Raw genomic sequence first — 16,366 nt, forward strand, 5'->3', positions numbered from 1 at the left:
CTGCAAGAAGGAACAGGAGAGAAAGCATACTCCCTCTCAAGAGGAGATACCTTCCTCTCTCTACCTTAAGGTTTATTCTTGAAAGGGGCCTTTTTCAGGGCCTTACCTTCCTTCAAGGGAAGTTCTGATAGGAAATTTCATGATGCATAGTCAGCCGACCCCTTAGTAATAGGTTGGAAAGGTAAGAAATTATGCCTTTGTAAGAGATGTTGGCTACATCTTACTTGTCATTCAGTAGCCACTTTCTCTATCTTGCAAGTGCTACCTACTCATTAGCAATCCATTATTTGTCATTGACAAATAACATGTTTGTGGGCAAATAATGTGTTCAGTGCCACATCTCATTACAAATTCTGCATTTGAGGTTTTATTTGTAGCTATCCACATTAACACTGGATTTTTATGATGTGTTTGCAGTGGAACGTGTAGCTGACGTTGTAACTGAGGTCCCACCAGAAGAGGTAGCCCTGCCTTCAGCTGCAGAAGAGAGGATTATGGAATTGGTTTTAGGAAAGATGCCTAGCACCACAAATAGCATCAGTTCAGTGACAAAGTAAGTGTTCTGGGATGCAGAATTTCCTCTTAGGCTTAATTGAGATCATGTAGCATGTAACAGCTCTGCTCAACTTCTGGGCCCACAGATGCTTTTTTTTATTAGTGTAAAATTGTGTGATGCTGCTGCTGTACACGAGCTGACTTTGAGTGCCACAAAGATGGCTTGTGCACTGGAGGGTGGTGAGATGAGATGGTGGTAGAATGGTGAGATATTGGTGGTAGAATTTTGGAGCATAAACCATGGGAATTTCATTTTCCATCATGTTACTGCTTTTATTCAGTGTGATTCCAAAAGCCACCTGCAGCTGCAAGATGAAATATTACTCCCGTTGAATGTTGGTGATAAAACAAGCAAAGAGATTTTTGCTAAAAAAATTATGCTAACCATTATTATTATTATTATTATTATTCAGTCTTGCTTGTCATCTTAACTCATGAATGACTTCATGTTGATTTGCGCATGTGATACTTCAGATTTAGAGCAGTGGGAGGGGAAAACTTCAGTATAACAGGACCTCAGGGAGACTCTTAAATATCATTTGATTACTTTAGATTCTTTTGTGTCTTTTTGTCTCGGTAAAATTGGCTTTTTGAATTATTTTTTCTATAATAAAGCACTTGATCTTTCAAAATTAGCTAGTAATGCTCTATATTGAAGTCCTTAGCAGACACAGAGCCATCAAAAATGCATTCCAGTGGGTGGTTGTGCTGGCAAATAGAACAGTACTGCTTCTTGGCGCCCTGCTGCCCTCTTATCATATACGCCTTTTGCATGCAAACTGCCAAGCTTTCTAAGCTGAACTAGTGCTAATGTTTTCAGAGGATAAGCAGAACAGATCCTTTATGTTCCTCCGAGGGGCCTGCAAAGAATCTCTGAAGCTGGTGGCTGCTGCTTTTTTCCTTGTTTGTGCTGGGTGAAGATAATTTGGAGTGAGCCGCACTCTGACTTCTGCCGCTTCCAGAGGGTGGCCAGGAGGGCGCCTTGGCAATGAGGAAGCTCAGGCCCCCGCCCTCCCGCCAGAAGCTGAGCATAACACTTCTCTAGCTCTTGCCAGCTGTTGGGACTCTTTCTTGCAACCTGTGGGATACCTTTCAGTCCCTGCCTTTCTTTCTCTAATCCAGTAGGTTTGCTCATCACCAAAACACCATGTCCCTCAAAAGAAGTTTAATTCTCTCCAGTAGACATGGTATACGGCGGAAGCTGATAAAACAACTTGGGGAGCACAAACGAGTCTATCAATGCAGTATCTGCAGTAAGATCTTCCAGAACAGCAGCAACCTCAGCAGGCACATCCGTTCTCACGGTGGGTTTGCTTTTGCCTCACTTCTGTATTGATTTCTCTCTTGTTGGTTCCACCTTTGAGTAAAAGAGCTAGGCTATTTTTGGATATTGGGATACATAATTTTAAGAGAGCTCTTTTTTCTTTTTTTCCTATTTTTTTAACTCTCTCTAGGAAACTCTTAGTTATGCAGACCAAAGCATGAGAAGATAATAGTCGAAAGTTGAAGTTAGAGTATTTAAAATTTGAATTTAGGTACATATTTTAAATGAGGGCAAGGATGTGATGTTTTTTTCCAAAACTATTCTTGCCTTTAAATATATAAATATATATCGCCCCCCACCTTCAGAGGCATATGGGTAACATTGCTGTGTAAATGTCAGCTGAGTGCTTTTTAGCTTGTGATCTGCAGTTCCAGGGGTCCGTGACCTACTTCTAAGGATTCCGTGAAAAATAATCACTGAAAAAGGGTGGGGGAACCAAACAACATTGTTATCAAAATTGTTGGAAAAGGTTAAAATCCACTATTTGGATCTCCTGAATTACTAAAGTTTCTCATCACTAGCCTGTTTGTTTGCAGTTGTTTGTGCTTTAGTTTCTCCTGTCTTGCCTGGAGTTGATTATTATCAGTTGCTGACTACTTTCTTGTTTTTATTTTATCTTGATTGATCCCCTCAGGTGACAAACTATTTAAATGTGAGGAATGCGCAAAGCTGTTCAGCCGTAAAGAGAGCTTGAAGCAGCATGTTTCATACAAGCACAGCAGGAACGAAGTGAGTGGAAATGACTAGCGGGCTTTTTCTGAGATTAGGTGAAAACGTACAGTGAGCTTCCAGGTGCTACCTGGGGAGTTTGGGTCAATTATATTTGAGCGGATGTCCGTGTGAATAAGTGAGACGAGACTGATAGGGAGAAGCAACATCTTCTGTTAGAACAGCTGATGAATTTGGAAAGTGTGGATGCACATTTGAGCATACAAGTCCTTTTTTGAGTCTGAATTTCCTATAGAAAGTTGTTTTCAGGCGTCAGTTACAGCAAGACAGGCTGGAGTTAGCTGGACCTGCATGATCTAGAGGTGAGATCTGACTTCAGTTTATGGTACCAAATAGGATTGTTCCAGTCCTGTTTGCTTGTCCTATTTCATTTGTCCCCACCTATAGCGTCATTTAATGCGTGAACTCTCTGGGTAAAGGCTGTGTCATTAAAGGTTGTGCGCACATGTGTAAATGTACAGTGTTTACAGTACCAGCGCCATACCTGTTAGCGAGGGCCTTTCAGTGCTGCTGCAATATAAATATTAAATATGCCTGTAGTGGGGCCTTATCAGTGAATATTTCCGTTGCTGCTTGACATCAAGGTCCTAAGCTCTGATATTGCTGACATCTGTTCTGGAGCTGGAGGATGAGTCAGATTACATCTTGCTTCTCAAAAATTCTGTCTCTGTGTTGGACCGGGGGTTATCAGGAAGACTGTTACATGCACACAGGTGCATGGTCTACTTTTTTTTTTTATAGAGCTCAGATGTAGGAACATGGCAGGATGATACAGCATCAGTGTTTTGCATCAATGTGTATTTAAATGTCCTGTTGAAGGAAGAAAAATTGGAAAAGAAAGAAACAGGAAAAAGTAGTTGAGATTTAGAATTTCTCTGTCAGACATGACTTGGCTTTTTTCCCTCTTAAACACTTAACTGTTTGCAATCCTCAGGTTGACAGTGAGTACAGATACAAGTGCACCACGTGTGAAAAGGCCTTTCGGATAGAGAGTGCGTTGGAATTCCATAACTGCAGGACAGGTGAGAATGGCTAACCGTTCTGCTTCCTGTCGTCTCTACTCCGTTTTGTGGGGATGTCTGCAAATCCATCTCAGCATAGTAACTACAAAGGGGGAGTAAGCATTTAGATTTTTTTTTTCATCATCACAACAAGCAACCTGCCTCTCTCCTTCCCCCCTTCCCTCATTGCTGTGATAAGAAAAGTATAGCCAGTAATCTGTAGAGCACCACACGTGCTTATGTATTGCTTTTTTTAGTATTTCCTGCTCACCTGTCTAAGATCCTTACTGGTATTTCATTTGTATGTTCACAGATACCCTGTCACCATCTCTCTCTAACTTTCTTTCCTGAAACTAAGTTTCACCTCATTTCTCTGAAATAGAGGGACTGGAAAGAGGCCCAGTTTTCTGGGATTACAGTTTTCTTCTGCTTTCTCATGCTTTCTCTCTTTAGACTTGCAGTAGTCTTTCTACTGGTGTTTTTTTCTTGGTATCACTAGAACCTGTCCTTTTCTCCCATAGCCATCCCTTGTGATTACTCATATTATTTATGCTGAGTGATCGTATGCTTAGCAAATGACATCATGACTACTTTTATGGACCCATGATAACCATTAGTCCAGAATCACCTGGGTAATTGCCCCTTACAGCACCATTCACAGTAGGTTTTCTCATATCCTTTCAGAGGGTACAGGTTGTATAAAAACTCAGCCTTATGAAGAAGGGAAAGTAATGCCAAGTAACCTCAGTATTCAGTTTATTCAAAGACAGCAGTTCATTTTCTCTCTGAGCTGACTGTTACTAAAATGAGCAGCAGTTTTTGCTCTACTCTTTAACACATCAAACTGTTACTTCTTTGTAATTGCTGTAGCATTGGCAGATTCCATCTACAGGACCGTGCTTTCACGTTCCGACAAAAGTCTCAACTACTGAGTACAAAACAAGTTCCCCATAGGCCCGTTATCACATAATGGTCTGGAGATTTTATACTTTCTTCTGGAATATTCAGTACTGGCTGGTATTAGGAACCAGTACTGGCAGAAGTATTCTGGTGCTTAGACACAGCTGTTCGTGTGATGTTGTGTTGCTGTATGTGCAGTGATTTTACCAACATTAAAAACTTGAATCAACTGTAACAGAATCCACTCCAAACATAATTTTAATGTATGCTAGACTGCAATGGAAATAGCTCATGTGAGGAAGTTATGATGCAAGAGTCAGTGTTCAAGTTAGCATCATATGTTTTTATCGCATTTAAAGAAATGTCCTCCAGTGCATTCCAGTGATATTTAAACTCATAGGTAGCAAAAATAAACTCAATGGGTTTTTTGATGTTTATTATCTTTTTAATGGGAAGACAAATTTTAAAGTAAAAGAAAAATACATGCTTTTGCATTTCCCTCCTCAGTCCTTATAATGATGGATTATATGTTAAAACTCAGGTCTAATAAAAGAACTACCTATCTCACAAATATACAAAACCTGCTTTCATCTGTAAAGAGCTGCTCGCGGTTTAACCCCAGCCAGCAGCTAAACACCACGCAGCCACTCACTCCTCCCCCCTCCCAGTGGGATGGGGAGGAGGATTGGGGGAAAAAAAGTAAAACTCGTCTGTTGAAATAAGAGCAGGTTAATAACTAAAGTAAAATGAAATATAATACTCACTACTACTAATAAAAATATAATAACAATAATTGTAATGAAAAGGAATATAACAAAAAAAAAAAGAAATTAGACCCAAGAAAAGACAAGTGATGCACAATGCAGCTGCTCACCACCCGCTGACCGATGCCTGAGCAGCGATCCACCCCTCCCGGCCAGCTCCCCCCAGTTTATATACTGAGCATGACGTTCCATGGTATGGAATACCCCTTTGGCTAGTTCGGGTCAGCTGCCCCGGCTGTGCTCCCTCCCAGCTTCTTGCACACCTGCTTGCTGGCAGAGCATGGGAAACTGAAAAGTCCTTGGCTTAAGATAAGCGCTACTTAGCAACAACTAAAACATCAGAGTGTTATCAATCAACATTATTCTCACACTAAATCCAAAACACAGCACTGTACCAGCTACTAAGAAGAAAATTAACTCTATCCTAGCCGAAACCAGGACAATGGTTTCTCTTGCTTACAGATGACAAGACATTCCAGTGTGAGATGTGTTTCAGATTCTTTTCTACAAACAGTAATCTTTCAAAACACAAGAAAAAGCATGGGGATAAGAAGTTTGCATGTGAAATCTGCAATAAGATGTTCTACCGGAAGGATGTCATGCTAGACCATCAAAGACGACACTTGGAAGGTAAGTATACTGCAGATCAACCGAATTATTACTCTTGAAATGGCAGTAGAGGTGGGAAGGTTAAGGAAATGATTGTGCATTAGATTCTTCTGGATGGTAGCTGTCATTTTTTTTTGTCTGTTACCTGATCTGGAGTAGCAGGCTTCAGCAAAATGTGGCATTTATTAAAAATAATAGTAACAGATCCTGGAGGGGAGTTGCCTAATTCTATGAAAAACTTTCTGGGAGATGCACCTACCTTTTTTTTCAGCCTCACATGACTGGATCCAGTGCTACTAACAGTCATGTGAAAGTTGCTTGGCTTATTATGCAGTGGTTTAGACTAGCTGATTTTAATTATATCTTTTTCTTTCTTTGAATTCTATTCTTTTTTAAAAAAAAGTATGGTAACTTGAAAATTTGAAGGCAGAGAATTAACTTGCAATGTACAACTGAAAGTGACTACTGTATAAATATAGTATAAATGGAATGCTGTGTGATGTTATGTTTCAAAACCTTGAGAATGTATGAAGATGAGATTATAAGAGTTTACTGTTCAAAATCTCAAACGTCTAAGGATGTTATAGGTACTCAAAGACTCTGGAAAAACTTGGGTGATGGTAGATTGCTGAAATATGTATTAAAATGCCTCCAGCGATCTAGATGACAGGACCCAAGGTGATTTAAAAAAAACAGATTATCTAATTTGGTGCTTTGGGCATAGCCGACCGTCACTGGCTGCTCTTGTGATTCAGACCTTTTTGTCATGAACTAGAGGACAGCTAGAGGACAAGGGGTTGAATGGCAATGGCAAGGCGTCTCATATTCAGCTGTCACAGAACAGCAGCAGCCCTCTTGCCTCCTGAAAGTAGCAGAGAAAGAGGTCTGAAATCCTCATTGAGCATTAAAGATGATGCTGGATGGTTCCCTCTCTCCTTAGAGACTGTGAGGGAGAATTTCTGGGCCAGATACCTGATCGAAGTGCCAAGGCCTACTAGATCTGCCTGTTTCCTGGTGTTGACAATAAATGTCTGTTTTCAGACACTTTACTATTGGTGTAATAACCAATAAGCCATAACACATCACTTTGGCAGACTGCTTTTATATTCTTAAGACACTGTTTTAATTTAGAAATTACCCTTCTGTTAGCAATTAAATTCTGCATTGAGGCTCTTCCCAGTGTTTCACTCTTCTTTACAGTATTCACCTGAAAGGGCATGCAGATTGGAGTGGAAAACCATGGTTTATTTTTTTTGTTTTGTTTTTTTGATGGGGACTGTTCTGTTAAGGGGTGAGGCGTGTGAAAAGAGAAGACTTTGAGCACAGCACGGAAAACATGGTTCGCTACAAGAAGGAGCCTTCGGGATGCCCCGTGTGTGGGAAGGTAGGCATCTTTGCCAGCACGTGCCATGTGAAGCTCTGCATTGTAGCTCCAAGGATACTGCAGGGGTACGGTGCGCCCCAACCCAGCGCCTCCAAACGAGTTACCGTGGCATAGCAAGTTACCACCTGTGTATTAAACCACAATAGCAGCCTACCTGAATAGGCACACAGCCTGCCAAAAGGTTGAGGTGAATGACTTGCACTGAGGTACGTGCCAAGTCAGATTACCTCGCAACTCAGACAGGCACGTGGTTAGTTACCAGTGAGCCCTGTCACCCAGCCAAGATGTTACTCTTTAAACTGCCTTAGCTCCATTATATATCCAAGCCCACTGTGGCCATGGACGGTGGGAGCTGTTAGGACAAAGATAAGAACAAAACTGAAGTTCAGACTAGACTTTTTTTCAGGACATGTAGCACAATGTAGAGTGTAACATGGCCACTGTGTCTGTCAGTGAAATCTCACAGCTTATGTTACTTAGAGTGAAGTTTTTCTGCTGGAATGTAAACAGCTGGAGTTGACTGTGTGCATTGTGAATCATTTTCTATTAGAAATCGAAGTGAATACATGGTGTAGTCATGGCACTGTTGCATTTGGGTGTTTAACGGTCATGATCTTAAATTGTTGTTATCACAGGTACAAATACTGTGGGTTTAACTAGTGATTGTATAAATGTTTAATGATTCATGGTGCAAGATGTACTCAAGCAACTCTTAAGTTGGTGTGTAGACCTTTGTTTTTGATGCTTTAGGTATGTTACATATCAATGAAGGTAGATTTTGTGGATGTGTCTTTTTATAGATAGGTGGAACATTCATGATTCAAAAGATCCTGTCTAAATATTTCTAAATCTACCCTATGTAATTCTGCTGCAGCTTTTTTGGAAGTCCACCTCTGATGAACAGCCAATTTCAGTCAGTTCCTTGGAACTGTGCACCTGTATTTTGCTGTGCCAGCAGTTTCTGAGGTAGCCTGCTGGCTGGATAACGGGAGCTCCTACATGTTTCTGGCCAGAATGAATAAAACAGGACAGTAAATATGTTCTGTGCTACCCATTGGATAACTTGCAAAGAACTGTAGCCCTGCTGGACATGATACAAAAACCCTTCCTTCCTTCTTCTTTTCTTTTAGGTATTTTCATGTAGGAGCAATATGAACAAACACCTTTTAACACACGGAGACAAGAAATACACTTGTGAAATCTGTGGACGTAAATTTTTCAGGGTGGATGTGTTGAGAGATCATATTCATGTCCATTTTAAGGTATTGTGTTAATAACTTATTAGAAAAGGCATGTTACTTCGCAGACACATAACCATATCAATAAATACATTGAGACTGTTACGGCCACGTGTTCATACTGGCAACACAACAGTGGTTATGTACCCTGTGCAGTGATGTTTCTACAGCAGCCTAACATGAGTTGTGCTCTGATTTACCCATGGCTCTGTTTCTACATCTGGGTTGCTACAGAGTATGTGGACTGTCATATTTGAAGTTATTTCAGCTACCACTGCAGAACACTGTTCTGAACGCTATGGAGAAACCACCTCTGTGACCTTGGGTGAATCACAGAGGTTGCTCAGTTTAAAGCAGGGAGAATAACTTAACAGGAAGGATGCAGACAGATGCATTGTTCCAGTTGTAGTTTGGTTGGGCTGGGGTTACTGTCATCCCCTCTCATTGTGGGAAAAAACCAAACGAGAATTAATTGTTCCTGCCCTTTCTGTGCCAGTGATAGTTATTCTCTTCTATGTGCCAGCATAACTGCCTGTGTATTGAGTTCCTTACCTGGTTTTATCAAAATGTTCCAAATCACAAAAAAAAACCCCTATTAATAGTGCTTAATCAGACCAAGATTATTTTTATGTAACTAGGTTAACACTGAATTATAAGGAATTGAATTGAAAGGGAATTGTATCACTCCGTGGTGCTTATAAAGATGCTTTTATGGATGTAATACTGTACCAGTTGAGTCTCTGTTTACATTAAAGTTCCTTTTATACATGAAAAATTGAGTATTATTTGTTTGGATAAACAGTTGATCCTTGTTTAGTCATGGACAGAGGAACTTTGTTTACCTGAATTGAATGAAGCAGGAGGATATTTTAAATAAATAATGTTACGGCAGTTGTTAATGCAAGGCAGTCTGCATGGCAACAAAAGCTGACTAGGTGTTACCTTTTGAAATAGAAGTTTAATCTATTAAAAGAGAATATTCTTTCCCACCCTACACAGGACATAGCACTAATGGATGATCACCAGAGAGAAGAGTTCATTGGTAAAATTGGAATCTCATCAGAGGAAAACGATGACAACTCTGATGAAAGTGCAGATTCTGAGCCTCACAAGTATAGCTGCAAAAGGTGCCAGGTAGCTTTAAATACTTTCAAATTAACTTGTTTTGGGATGGGGGGAGGGAGTGGAGATGGCTATAAATCATTCAGAACTTCAAATAACTTTAAGGGTTCACAAAGAGAAGGCCGGTCCACGGGTCTGCTCTCTTCTGCAGTGCTTGTTACCTCTAAGCTATGAAGTGATGCTATTCCATAAGACTTTAAGTGGTGTTCTGTAAGGTGAATGCTAAACACGTAAAAAGAGAAATACACATACATATGCTTACCCGTGTGCAAGGAAGCAAGCAAGCAAAACCGGAGGAAGAAACAATAAAGGAACATTGAGATCTTATGCTGCCTTTTAATTATGTGCAAATTAAAATCGTTATAGCATTTCTGAATGATACAGTCCACAAATTGATTAATTTTGATGAGATCAGATGGTCCTCTAGTGGATATCCAGTTTGGAGGATTAAGACTGCTGCTTATGTTCAGTGTGACTGCTTATTCTTGGCCTACTCTATTACTAACAGGATGGCATTAGACATACTGCTGGTACATACTTTACTCAGTTGTCAGCTGAGAGAGGCAGACTTTTTAAACCTCTTACTGCATGGCTTTTGCCATTTTGTAAAGAAGTAATGGGGAAGAATGGGGTCCTTAAGGCCTGTCTGGATTCTGTGCCCTTACTGGGCGAGTACGCTGTGCTGGGGTGAGTGGAATGCAAAAGCAATCAGTGAGAAAGGCAAAAGTGGCCAAACTGACATAGGGACAGGGGAATTTCGGTAGTTAAGCCACTGACTTGGCCCCTGGAAATCAGAGCTTATTTCACAGTCTACACTTAATGTGGTGAAAGTGCTTAGCTTATCTTCATTTTAAAGATATGGAGATAATACTTCAGTTTTCTGTTCTTATCTGCAAACTGGTTTTAAGTGCAAACTGATTTTAAGCTTATGTCAGTAAGCATAGGAAGATGTGGTATCGCAGCAGTTAATCACGTGCTTGCTTTCAATGTGGTAATTTTAACGCCTGACACTTAATGGGTACATAAACTATATAAAATTGTATGCTTCCAAATGAGGGCAATTGTGCCATTCAAATTAGAAAGCTGTTTTTTTGGAAGCTGAGTTTTTTAGCGGTTTTGCCGGTGTTTGTGAAGTAAACAGTTGTGTAAGGGAAAAGCTGTGGAAAATGAGTGTTATCTGTGACGAGATGGGGAGGCTCTTTTTGGCTGAAAATATCTGTTCAGCTATTCCTAAGGGAGAACAACATATGAGTGAGTCTCAGTGAAATATCTCTTCTGAGCTCTTAAGAATCTCTCTCTCTATTTTTTTCTCATCCCAAAGTACACCTTCACCAAGCTGTGCAGTGCTGTCAGAAATACCCTGACTAGTTCCAAAATTGGAGCAAAAGATCATGTCTTTATGGCACTTTGCCCTGATATGTTGAAGCATATGTGCATACGCAGGGTTACTTAGCCCAGGGAGCTAAGTAGTGGAGCACCTGTCTGTCATAGCTGTAGCACTTCCAGGAGCTGAGCTAGAATCACTGCCCTGCAATGCCTAGAAATACCAACTCTTCTGGAACTAGTGCCAAAGCTTACAATGCAGACTAGAGCTTACCATGCCCCTAGAGCCCAAAAGACATTTTTTCCATCTTGTGGCATCCTTCCTTTGGCAGCTAGTGGAGGTTAGATGTGGCTCTCTTCAAGGCTGTTCCTCAGTGCACAAATAATTGGAGGTCCTCTACTTGTGCAGTGTAAGAAGCAGAGATACCATCTCAAGCTAGTTTTCCAAATGAGTTAACTGATGTCCTGTAGCGATGTGCTTGTAATGGCTGAAGAGGTTCAGGCCTAAATCCAGCTTTCACAGATTTTTCATCTAGTGATACACAGCATATTTATGTCTAATAGCTCTGACTCTAGATCCCAGTAATGTGTTACTAGATCGTTGCTGTTTCTGAGGGCTTTTTTTCCCCTTTCATTCACTATTGGTTCATTCCACAGTTGACTTTCGGCAGAGGGAAGGAGTACCTGAAGCACATAATGGACGTGCACAAGGAGAAAGGCTATGGCTGTAGCATTTGTAATCGACGTTTTGCCTTGAAGGCAACTTACCATGCACACATGGTCATTCATCGGGAGAACCTGCCTGATCCTAACGTGCAGAAGTAAGATGACGTGTTGGACTGATAAGAGGAGTTATCTTTCTGAAGTTACAGTGGCTCTGCCACCTGATGCTTTTAGAGAATTGGGCTATACTAAAATATCTGAAACTGTGTAATGGGTGTTAAAACGTTTATTAAAAGCTTGAAATAGATATCACTAATGATTCACTTCACACAGATGATCAGTCAACAGCCTCCCAGTGTGGGCTTTGTGAAGTATAAGTCTGTGATTTTGGTAAATATTTTCTAAACACTATGATCTGAGCAATGCCAGACTGCTCCAAGCTTGCAGTGAACTTAGGCGTTTCTTAAGGCTCATTTTAAAAATGCATTTATGTTTCAAGGAACTTTTTATAGTAATTAGTATTACCAAATGAAATAAAGTTACTGACAGAGATGCCTGAAAACCACCTCTGTCTCAAGAAAAGAATGACATTTTTTGATCTTTTTGATTTCAGATACATCCATCCATGTGAAATCTGTGGAAGGATTTTTAACAGTATAGGAAATCTGGAAAGACATAAGCTTATACATACAGGTAAAAATGCTGTATTTCTTTTTTATTATCAATAGTAAAAAGAAATTTCTGTTGCCAGTGCCTGCCTTATTTTTTTCAGGAGGAAATAAGTTACAGGTTTTTACTGTAAGTTACCATAAGGTAAATGTTATATTTATGCTTTTAGGGTAGACCAGTTTTCTAAAGCAGATAGTATTAATGAAGATAGGCACACAATCCAGATTCCTAGTCAATATGATGCAGGATTCACCTGCTAAAAATCCTCATTCTGTGTTCTGTTCTTCCCCAAATTCTTATCCATGCCACCTTCTCACCATTACACAGGCTGAAAACTGCTATTGCAAAATCATTTTTAACAGCTCATTATTATTTCATGCTATTCAGTATTTTCCTACCTCAGGCTTTTTCTTTTTTTTCAGATCTCACACAAAAAGCCAGCTTTTCTCTCTCTCCAAAGTCTTCTAATTTAGTTTGGGCCACAATATGCGTGAAAGATGTGGTTGACAACACAGGTGGACTGTTGCCCTCTAATTCACCAGTTTAGTCAGTTTTTAGGAGATGCACATTTTTCATTAACATTTTTTTTTGTTTACGTTGTCTTTTAAATTTATTTTTAAGGTGTAAAAAGTCATGCTTGTGAGCAATGTGGCAAATCATTTGCTAGAAAAGACATGTTAAAAGAACATATGCGAGTCCATGATAATATCCGAGAATACTTGTGTGCAGAATGTGGCAAAGGTATGTCTAATGCCTTGTTTTCCATTAATTGTAATACTGAATAGCAGGTGAATATCTGAATTAAGACTACTTCCATTCTTAGAATATTGGGAAGGTCCTCGGAGTGCTGTAAATCCTGCATTTTTGAGAGGTAGAAACTGTATGAGTCAGGAGTCTTATGGATACATCAGCTACCCCTAATTTTGTACAATCTAGTTTCATGGCCTGGAAGACAAAACTGATTTTAATAAAATTTGTTTTTGTCAGATTGAGGAATGCTTGCCTGACTGACTTCCAATGCATTTGAAGCACAGAAGTGAATACAAGTTAATTTTTTTCATTCTAGGCTGTTTTCAGGCTTAAGAAATAGAGTAATTTGTCTCTCTAAGAGCCTTAAGAGTCAAAGTTGCTTTGACTTTTTGAATTGTTTGCGTTATAACTTGAAGAAATCTGAACTGGTATTTTAGTGGAAGGCAATAAGTGTGACATCTCTAATGATGTCTTGTCTTTGCTTGTCCCTGCTGTTTTGCTTCTTCCTCAGTGGTTACTCAGATGTTTTCCAGAGCTTTTGCCTGGAATTAAAATAATAATGATGATGTGCACTGCTACCTAAACAATTAAAAGTATGCAACTGTGGACACGCAGCAGATATAATCTTAGAGCTCTTGGCTAACAACATGATCATCCTGAGTTCTCCTCTGAAGGTGGGGGCAATGGACTCATTGTCATGCTGTACTTTTTGTCTCACAGGAATGAAGACAAAACATGCACTTCGTCACCACATGAAACTTCACAAAGGGATTAAAGAATACGAATGCAAGGAATGTCACCGAAAATTTGCACAGAAAGTCAACATGCTGAAGCATTACAAAAGACACACAGGTGAGGTCTCTAAAGACGTACAAAAATTGCACTGAATAAGTTAAATGCTTCCTGAGAGAACTCTTATCTAGAACAGTCAGAGAGTATGAGGAACACTAATTAAAAAATACGCATATTCTGCTTTTTGAAACGTGAGATTTTGTCGTCTGATCAGCCAAGACCACCTGTTATACAATTAAGATACATAGTTTGGTTGGTTTCATGTTTTGCTTTTTTAAGAGAGGTGGTTTTTGTCTAGGGTAGGTCTAGAGTGTTGGTTTTGTTTTAAGTTAGGTTCAGGTTCTCATTTCCCAAAACAAAATTTTACCTCCCACATCAATTCTTCTTGGATTCGTTTTCTGCCAGATATGGTGGCATGGCTTAGATAAAAATAGCTAGTGAAGCTGGACTTCCTCTAATTGTTTGGCTGTGATTTATTGGGGTTTTTTTTTAGTAATATGAGACTCGGAATTGTCCCAGATACCTTAGACTAGTTTCACTCTGATGCTAAATGTGCTCTTCATGCAGGAATCAAAGATTTCATGTGTGAGCTCTGTGGCAAGACGTTTAGTGAGAGAAATACAATGGAGACTCATAAGTTGATTCATACAGGTAAATCCTCTAAAAAACAGTATCCAAAGACAGTAGCTTAATTTTGTTCCTGGGCTTGCTTTAGACTTGCCAGTCTTGGAACTAGTGTTACACATCAAGTTACCAACATAAAATTGTTCCTCTTGTTGAGATGCTGACAATATGATACTCATCTTTGGGGGCTGTTGCTAACAGCATTTCCTTCCATCTGCCACCAGTAGGAAAACAGTGGACATGTTCAGTCTGTGATAAGAAATATGTCACTGATTACATGCTACAGAAGCACATCCAGCTCACTCATGATAAGGTAGAAGCCCAGAGCTGTCAGCTGTGTGGGACAAAGGTTTCTACCAGAGCATCCATGAGTCGACATATGAGGCGTAAACATCCAGAGGTGAGTTAGTTTGGCAGGTAGATTGTGGGGTGGCTTGTTGTGGGGGTTTTTTTAACTTTTTTTTTTTTTTAAGAAAGTTTATGGCCTTCAGTGACTTGAAAGGAATTACTTTATTTTTTCTTTTTTCTCTTTTTTTCTGTTCTTTTGGGGCCAATTTTAGATAGTGTCTGTTAAGCATGCACTTAACTGAATCAGCCCTTTCATTATGTTATGTTTCAGTAGTAAACACATCTGATTGTCAGTCCCTAAAAATGAAGTTCTTCTGATTATTTTAAATCCCTTTTCTTTTTCTGCCTCAGCTTAAATGTATATTTTCTCATGTTTTGTCCTCATCTATTAGGGACTATAATTGATTCTTTTTCCCCATTGTGTTCTCCGTATTCAGAAGTGATCCGAAAGAAGTGGTGAATAGAGAGGTGATGGCAGCATCTGCTGATGACACAAAATTATTCTTAGTATTACAGATGAATGCTGACTGTAGAGTGTCTGGATTAGAGGGATGTTTTGTCTGACCCCAGTGGGGCTTTTTCTGTGTTCTAAATTTCTGAATAGCTTTTGTGTTTCTCCTCAGCATTTCTTGTTTAGGTTGACTAAGGCTTGTCCATTCCCTTTGAAGCTTTTTTTTTTACTACCTATTTATCATTAGTATTGCTTTGCCTTGAACTATCCCTATTTTTTATCATCATGACTGGGAAGGAAATCAACAAAAAGCTTTGTTTATTGGTTTTTGGATTGAAAATGCAGCTACATATCTGCAATCCAGAGGGCAATTTGTCTCTGTTCTTTGATAAGCTGAGATGTACAGATTTAGCTGAAAATAATGGAGTAGGACACAGTTGATAGGTTTATAAATAGAAATGTTAAAATAATAATTTTTTTTTTCAGACAGATTGTTCTCTATGGAATTCATCACTTCCCAGTGGGTTGTGTTCTGTCTAGAATATGAAAATAAGCATATTCTTCTATAGTTGTCTTTAAACTTTGCTGGTTTTCAACGAGAAAGAAAAGATGATATGCCATAAGGTTGTTTAAAAAAAGCCATGGTTAAATCCCTTGTACTAAATGATACATGTAAAATGTTAGATTACATCATTTTTGCTTTGTGACAGGATTTATTAGGGCAATGCTGTATTGTTTGACTGTGGTATGCACTGCTGCAGTTCACCGGCTGATACGTCTTTGTCCACAGATTCTTTCAGTGAGGATTGATGATTTAGAGCAGCTGCCAGAGACAACTACCATTGATGCCTCCTCAATTGGGATTGTTCAGGTAAATTCGCCATTGCAGAATTCTGGTGGCAGCTAGGTTCCAGGCCTACTGGAGGCTGAGGTGGGAACGTCACTTTTCTGGTACATATCATAGCTGGGTGTAGGCTGATGGCCAAGGAATGTGCTTTTTTAGAGAGTCAGCCCCAGCTTAACGTGTATAAGCAGATGCAAGCTGTTGATCTGTGTTGTTATATAACATGGGTGCTGGTAAAACAGAGGTAGTTACAGGGTGAGGTCTCGTTCCCTGAAA

At 39.6% G+C, this 16,366-nt stretch overlaps 1 protein-coding gene across 4 annotated transcripts in view; it reads left to right on the plus strand.

Annotated features, from left to right (window-relative positions):
* PRDM15 (PR/SET domain 15) overlaps positions 1-16,366 on the plus strand; it is a 37,572-nt gene that overhangs the window by 17,630 nt on the left and 3,576 nt on the right. For 2 of the 4 annotated variants that reach the window (XM_050906405.1, XM_050906432.1), the window contains 15 exons: positions 418-553; positions 1,678-1,859; positions 2,514-2,608; positions 3,543-3,630; positions 5,736-5,903; positions 7,172-7,266; positions 8,397-8,528; positions 9,504-9,638; positions 11,607-11,770; positions 12,226-12,305; positions 12,903-13,022; positions 13,752-13,883; positions 14,391-14,474; positions 14,672-14,847; positions 16,037-16,117. In XM_050906405.1, the coding sequence (XP_050762362.1) occupies positions 418-553; positions 1,678-1,859; positions 2,514-2,608; positions 3,543-3,630; positions 5,736-5,903; positions 7,172-7,266; positions 8,397-8,528; positions 9,504-9,638; positions 11,607-11,770; positions 12,226-12,305; positions 12,903-13,022; positions 13,752-13,883; positions 14,391-14,474; positions 14,672-14,847; positions 16,037-16,117 (1,868 nt within the window). The remainder of the gene's footprint in view (positions 1-417; positions 554-1,677; positions 1,860-2,513; positions 2,609-3,542; positions 3,631-5,735; positions 5,904-7,171; positions 7,267-8,396; positions 8,529-9,503; positions 9,639-11,606; positions 11,771-12,225; positions 12,306-12,902; positions 13,023-13,751; positions 13,884-14,390; positions 14,475-14,671; positions 14,848-16,036; positions 16,118-16,366) is intronic. The other 2 variants (XM_050906415.1, XM_050906423.1) reach the window with 2 other exon arrangements.

Source organism: Gymnogyps californianus, chromosome 1, assembly GCF_018139145.2.
Source record: "Gymnogyps californianus isolate 813 chromosome 1, ASM1813914v2, whole genome shotgun sequence".
In the NCBI taxonomy this organism is placed as follows: Eukaryota; Metazoa; Chordata; class Aves; order Accipitriformes; family Cathartidae; genus Gymnogyps; species Gymnogyps californianus.